The sequence below is a fragment of the Anopheles bellator genome, chromosome 1 (genome assembly GCF_943735745.2).
Source record: "Anopheles bellator chromosome 1, idAnoBellAS_SP24_06.2, whole genome shotgun sequence".
NCBI lineage: Eukaryota > Metazoa > Arthropoda > Insecta > Diptera > Culicidae > Anopheles > Anopheles bellator.
The window spans coordinates 12,620,496-12,627,834 of NC_071285.1; the positions used below are offsets into that span (position 1 = coordinate 12,620,496).

Here is a 7,339-nt window from a genome sequence, read left to right on the forward strand (position 1 = left end):
CTGTGAAATATTTCACAGTACAAGCGGCGTCTATTGCTAAACAAACCGAAATGTAGGCAAATTGTAGTCTTGGGGGTTAATGTGGCAATCTTAATTTGTTGGTTCACGCGCTTAATTAGTCGTGAAAACTCTTCTAGTAAATAATGTTGCTTTTTGTTCCACTGAAAAGTATCAAACGCCCAATAACCATTAGAAGACCCCCCAACGTGTGCCTTTGACATCTCGAGGTGAAAGTCCAACAAAATGCAACACGAAAACACAACAAAACATGACCGCAAAGGTAAATAAACCATTTTCCGGTGCATGTGAGTAGTCTTCAGAGAATACGTAACAGAGAAAGCAGTGAGTTATCGCGCGTAAGTAAGTTGCTTGTGAACGTCTGCGGTGCGACTACTTAACAGCAGTTTTCCGGTGTTGTTTTTCGACGCTCGATTTCCAACAAACCCCTAAGTAAGCTGCGCAAAAGCTCCCCTCCCTTACCGTTGGCAGGCACTAATCTTTCTGGTTTTGCAGGTGTTCTTGTTTTATAATAGTAAGATGCAAGAAAGTCCATTCTACAAAGTCTTGCCCGTGCTGCTGTGCGGGCTGTCGGTGCCCCTGTCCATGTTTATGTGGATCGGCAATGTAGCGTACTCGAAGATTGCCAGTGACGGAGAAAGTGAGTCCAAGCGTTCGCGGCTGTAAAGCGTCAAGATATAACTCACCATCTCTTTTCTTCCAGATGGCGTCGTTCCACCGACACGCTGGCTATTTTCCGTACTCGTCCCGGTTCTGCTGATGGTGTACGGATTGCGACGGAAGGGCGTAAATCGTTCGGGCGCGTTGCTGGGGTTGCTGTGTGCCATCATACTCTCCATTTCATCGCACGCCTTTCTGGCCTGTCTGGCTGCATTCTTTTTCAGCTCTAGCCGTGCCACCAAGTTTCGGGGCCATTTGAAGCGCAAGATCGAGGAAGACTTTCGCGACGGTGGCCAACGGAATTGGGCACAGGTAATTTGTAACGCCGGAATGGCGACACAGCTGGCGCTGCTGTACCTCCTTGACTGTGGTTACGGTGAGCGGCCAATCGATTTCGTGCACCTGTACCGATCCAGTTGGCTCGGGGTGGGCATCATGGGCGCGTTTGCCTGTTGCAACGGAGACACGTGGGCCAGTGAGCTGGGGACCGTGATTGGAAGTGGTGATCCGTTCCTTATCACCACCCGAAAGCGTGTGCCGCGCGGTACCAATGGTGCCGTTTCGTTCGCGGGTCTGGTGGCCAGTTTCCTCGGCGGAACACTGATCGGCCTGGTGTACTTCCTCACGGTGCGGTACACCGTGGAGGCAAGCGTTTACGAGCGAAGCCCCAACCAGTGGCCACTGATCGTGTTCGGTGGGATTGCCGGGTTGCTTGGATCACTCGTCGATTCGCTCCTGGGCGCCACGCTGCAGTACTCCGGGCGCACCGAGGAGGGTTTCGTGGTGGAGCGACCAGGCAAAAACGTGACGCACATTAGTGGTGTGCGGATTTTGGATAACCATAGCGTGAATCTCATATCGTGCATCATAACTGGCATCGCGATGCCGTCGATCGCGATGAATCTGTGGTCAGTGTTTTAGCAGTGCACGTCTCCGCTTAAACGGTGGTGTCCCGTCTGACAACGTAGCATGCAGCCAGTAGCTATAGTTTTAAATCCAGTGACTTATGGGGCCCGGGGCAAATGGTGAATAAATGAATACAGAACCCGAGATTAATTACGGTGGAAGCGAGCCTTGCGCAGCGATTTACACAGCAGAACAGGTTTTGCGTTCGTTCCTCCAGTGCACTTTGAAAGAACAATTAACTTATGTGCGAGTGTACGCTAATGTCTGATCTTTCCAGACCCGTACGATCACTGCAGCTACTAATTTTCAATAGACAATATCACAATGATGTAGATCGATTTCCGAATAGAAATGCATTATTTAATACCACTTTAATTGACTCCCGCCCGATCGAATAATGTTGCACTCACATATTGTTTAATTATTTTAACTTCTGTCTCCTCTGCTCGTGACGCTTTTCTGAAGCAGCCTTCCAACAGCGTGAGAGTGTCTCCCGTTTTCCACGTGGCTCATCGTGCTAAAACCTGGCCCCTTGACTGACATTAGAAAACACAAAGACACGTGACCTGGAGTTGTGCTGTGCCTTATAAGAAAACTAATTACGTCCCCACACTAATTAGCGCGATCCAACCGGTGCATCGGTGCTAGTCCCTTAATGTATCCATCCCCATCTCATCCTTCCACCTGTGGATGTGGTCTAATTAAAAAGCTGAAGCCAAACTGCATTCGCATTTGAATTTTCATACCCTATTTTTTGTTCCGTTAGCCCTGTTTTCACCGGAACGGACGCCTTCGGAGCGATTGTAGTGGTGCTTTGCCATTTTCTTCTTCCCGTTCCGGAACTACTGCGACAGCGAAATGCGACGGAAATGTAGGTTGCGTAGGATGCAGTTCCGCTCCCAGTGTTGGCGTGCCGTGAAAGGCAACTTTTTTAATCAAGCTCCGTCGTCTTTCTTCAAAGCGGATGCCGAAGCGGACGGAGAGCAATCGAAGCAAATGTCGTTTTCGGAATGAACATGCTTCCGACAGACGATGACGGGGCCACGCAACGGTGAGTTCGTTCGTACCTGGAACACCTTTGTGATAAATAAGGGCACCACTCAAAGTACTGCTGCGGGATGCGAGGTGTTGGGAAAGGTCCTGCCAATAAGAGAAGTGCATAAACCGGGCCGACAACAACGGTTGACGCTTACTCACGGATGGTTCACGTGTTTTTCTGGCTGCATGTCTGAGGGCGCAACCGGCGGATCGCATCGGATAATGGCAACCTGCTGTTGCTGTTGAATATTCCGGCTTATGAATTATTAATGCTCGTCCTGGTCCGATGTCAAGGTCACCCGGCCTGATGGCCAGCCGAGAAACCAATAGACATTGAATGGAGTCAGCTCGCCGCTGGGTACCGTTCGGTTCTGGTCCCTGTGTTCGCTTTGTGTATTCCACAAAGAAGGTCTACGGAGGAGCAACCGCTTCGGGGAGCAGGTCAGGTGCAAAGGATGTTTGAAGGTTGGGCTCATCGTAACGGTTTTTTACGGGTTCGGGATTTGAACTGTGTTTATTTACTTAACACAGCCCAAAAGCACACGGGACCCAAACACAAAGGCTGCTGCGTTCAGGACTAGTACTTCATGCGACTACTTTATGCTATGCTAGACGCTAACTGTTTTAATGTGACATGTTTTTATTGCTTTACACCATCCCGGTGGGCACTTTTCCATTGTTTTGATGGTGGTACTGATAAGTGGCGGACAAAGAAGTGAAATGGATAGAAAGTAAAAAAAGGAGTTCTAAGCCGAGGGTTTCGTCGTCATCGTCGTCGTGAAAAGTTTTCGGATGGAGAAAGTGATGCACGGCGCAGAAGCAACCCGTCGGAGGTGACCGTTTTCTCCGCCGGATATGTTTACGTTCAATATCCTGGCGTCGATGGTCAGGATTCCGTTTTTTGGGACGAAGTGCAAAGCAGTCGACCGGTTGCCATGGCAGCGAACGGTACGTGAAGTGGGTCCGCTGTTAGCTTTCATTTTCACAATTTTCACTATGAGTTGTGAGCAAAGCGTGATTCGCTTCAGTTACTTGAGAAAGGTTCGTAGATTATGGCTTTTTGATGTGTTTTTATTCCGCCCATTACAGCGACTTTAATGATTGATTCATTCCGGCGAGCGAAGAGTAATGTCGGAAAATCGCCCTTTAAGGCGCTCGGCAAACACCAGTTGCTTGTGGGGCCAAATGTGAGCGATGATAACGGTGGCATCTCCTTCTGTGCTCACATTCAGCAGCTAACGCGACCTGTACTTCAAGTCTAGGGCACCATTGGGGTGGCCGGAACGGTTTCGTGGAAGCACCAAATGATGTTCCATTTCAGCGATGGAAGAAAAACATTAGTCAACGCATAGTGTCGGCATGGCGCATGGGACAGCGCAATTGAAAAATGTCTCGAGTGGGAAATGGCGCAACGTCCAACCTTATTTACACCTAACGAATGGTGGGTGGCCTACCTTTTAAATTCATCTGAAATATGAGCTGCGAAGTTAGATAATCAACTTTGCTACAATATTATGGGCCGCTAATCATAACAGACACTCAGAGTGGCCATTTTTACTTTTCGTTTCAATGATGAACAATCCTGAAAAATGATCTTTTCTATCTCTCTTCACACTCCCACAGAGAGAAGCTTTGTAATGTTATGAGAAGCTTATTAATGTTTGTTCGACCATTGCCACTCCTGTTTTCAAGTATCACTCAATGGTGGAAACAAATATTAATTATTAATTATTATATTATTTTGCAAGACGCAACATTCCGTGAGAAGCATAATGAACTACTTATGGCCCATGAAAAAATAATAAAAATTTATCACTCAATATTAAAAGCACCGTAAGCCGAATATTCGATAGATCGCTCGCTTCAACCTCAGCCGAGATCAGAGTTCCCGATGCTCGGTGCCTGTTTTATGTCACCTCACATCATAAAACGATGGCTCAATAGAAGCAGAAGTTAAAGCAGAACGAACCAACGCAAAAAACAACCAGCATGTAATAGACGATTGATTTATGATTATGAGAACACAATCGTCGAAGGATGATGGCCAACCGCCGTGCCAAAATGAATCCGAGTAGCACCGTCCATAATCCGTCCGCTTACCACACACGCCGAGGCGAGCTGCTACCGAGGAAGTTTCCCATGCTGGCATCCACCTACTTGAAGTCCTGTTTTCGTCCGCGAGGATACACCTCCAGACAATGGCATTTCTGGTGGGACCGGCCCGAGAGAACGGGATTTGGAAACTCGCACACACTGCGGCACCAACTGGCGGCAGCAGACGGGGCCAATAAAGGGAAGCGGTTGCGCGGTTTCACATAAAATTGATTCAGGATAAAAACAATTTTCGCTTCATAATTTTAACCATCAACTGTCGTCATCCGGTTGCGCGTTCGTTATCCCCGGTACCGGTGGCTCGTGTTCGTGGTATTAGGTGGAAGCCTTTTTATTTCTTTTCTGCCTTTTTCCCGCTTTTCCGATGCTTCTCTTGCGTTGCGCTTTGAACTGTACGCCATGCTCGGGAATCGCGGATCCACCGGAGAGGTCCTCTTTTCCCGGTGTAAGTTTACATTGGGCAACGGAAAGAGGGAGCTTTGAGCCACCTTTAGAAGTGTACGGAACACAAAAGCCCAATAAAAAGGATAAGGTATGCATAAACCTTCCCTTGTGGTGTTGTTGCCTAAATGCCTCACCGGTTAATACTGAAGGCTTGCATTACAATTCCCACACCGTGCTCGTATTGCACAGAGATTCCGTTTGGGGCAATTTTCAAAGCTCAACCGACCGATTGGATCCACTAGCGCCAACGCACACGAACACTGGCAGTGACGGCCGCAAAGTGGGCCACAGGAATGTGACTACCGAAACGACTCGACCCCGCCAATCGAAATGGCACTCGACACTCACGGCACCGTACGACGTTGTTGGGAAAGTAAATCTTCTGGAAGTTCACGTGTCGCTTCCCGGCGTAACATCCGGGGGACCGCTTCCGCCCTTCCGGTGGGCGAATACCGGGAAAATCGATAAACCAGACTAGACAGACTAGGGACGGACGGACAGCGCCATCCAAACCCATTCGCGCGCCCGGCAATCGGAACGGAATGAGAATTCTGTAGGGAGAGTTTACAAACTCGACACCGGCACCCGTTGGCACCGCAAACTGCACATTACTCTGGGCTACCGTGCAACGTGCAACGACGACGCCCCGGCCACAGGAATGCTTTCGTTGGGAGAACTAAAGTTTTCCATCCTTCCTTTCGCCTCCCCCCACTGGCACTTTGAACCCGCAGTTCTTCAAGCCGTAGTCGACCGGTAATGTCGGCGGTAAGACTTTAAGAAGGCCAATGGGAGCCTTCTCCGAAGGCTCTAAACCACGCTTTCGTCGTGGCGTAGTAGCACTGCCCGGAGCGGTGAAAAAGTTTTCCGTACGCTACCGCCCAACGCCGGCAGGACCGGAACCGGAATACACTCACCTCGGGGTGCGGGGCCGGTTGAAATGAAATACCGAGCCCTCGGAGATGGTATTCCGGGTCCAGGGCTGGGCGGAGTCCATCTTGTGAATTTCCGTTTTATGTGCTAATTCTTTGGCCTTTTTCCCTAAGCTTCCGTTTTTCCGGTACCCGACACCAACGTTTCGGACGGTTGGCCGGCGTGCCGTGTGTAACCGTAATGGTCAATGGGCCAGTCTATTAGTTTTTAATTAAACTCAAATCAGTAGACCAGCCAGTGAAGATCGCGGTCTTTGGCTCGCAAAGGACCGGTGGTGGCCACCCAAATCTTATTAGCAGCCTGTGTTTGGGGAGCGCTCGGAAGCACAAATATCGCTTGATGATTTTTTTTGGGAATTATTTTGCTTTTCGCTGTCGGCTCCGAGAGACCGAGTCGAAAAAGAGGGCGATAATGGCAAACTTTTCACATTCTTCTCCCGTTGCGCTGATTGAATGTGGTGAGTGTCTGATCCGACGGGGATAAGACACGTGCATGTGAATCGTGAATTACAACCATTAATTTTATTGCTCTTTTCCAATTTTCATTGTAGGAATGCATTCCTGGCACGAGAAAGGCCAAAGGTGCAGAAAGGGTAAAGGCTACGGCAGCAGTTTAATGCTCTTTGGAGAGCCCGTGCTTCTTGACAGCCTGTTGAGGAACCCATCACGCAACTGGGAAGCTCGAAGAACGAATATAATCATCGCTGAGAATCAACTATCGTGTTGGACGTGGACGACGTCGTTTGTGGCGACGCAGCCAGCAGAGGTTGTTTAGTTTGGTGCCCGGCGCCATTTCGTTCCGTCTGATGGGTTAATTGAAAGCAGAATGATTTGCACGTGCTTCAACACGGGCCGCATCGTGTCCGAGGTGCCGGGATATCGGGATGCCGCGGGAAGTCGGCGGGACTCACAAACAACCCGTGGTCCCGGGGAGGCGAAGTGATTAGATTGATCGAAAGCAGCCAACATTGAGCAGCGTACATTGTTGTCCGCCACGACGGCAACCGGGTTAAACTATTTCACGAACTGAAATTATGTTTAGTGAGTTTCTCGTAGGAAAAATCACCAACTGTTTGACTTCGAGGATAACGTTTTTCTTGTCCGTGTTGACATTGCGAAAGGGCGTGTGCTCGGCACGCCATCAGCGCAAACTGCCCCGATAAGCTCACTCACCGCTCCTTATCGAGATATACACGCTGCTGCTGGAGAGGACCTTCCGCGCGGCACTCGAC

General features: G+C 49.4%; 1 protein-coding gene across 2 annotated transcripts; it reads left to right on the forward strand.

Moving 5' to 3' along the window:
- Positions 1-237: 237 nt before the first annotated feature.
- LOC131216272 (transmembrane protein 19) lies at positions 238-1,735 on the forward strand. 2 transcript variants are annotated; one of them, XM_058210723.1, is made up of 3 exons: positions 238-360; positions 534-658; positions 722-1,735. In XM_058210723.1, the coding sequence occupies exons 2-3, from the start codon at positions 538-540 to the stop codon at positions 1,597-1,599; spliced, it is 999 nt and encodes a 332-aa protein (XP_058066706.1). In that variant the 5' UTR covers positions 238-360; positions 534-537; the 3' UTR covers positions 1,600-1,735. The 2 variants fall into 2 exon arrangements, with proteins under 2 accessions (XP_058066706.1, XP_058066705.1); XM_058210722.1 differs by having other exon boundaries at positions 269-450; positions 514-658.
- Positions 1,736-7,339: the final 5,604 nt, after the last annotated feature.

What these genes read in the sequence shown, in the direction of transcription:
- LOC131216272 (XM_058210723.1), top strand. Translation starts at nt 538, where the DNA reads ATGCAAGAAAGTCCATTCTACAAAGTCTTGCCCGTGCTGCTGTGCGGG. An exon ending in GATTGCCAGTGACGGAGAAA is followed by an intron (nt 659 to 721) that starts GTGAGTCCAAGC and finishes CTTTTCTTCCAG; the next exon opens with ATGGCGTCGTTCCACCGACA.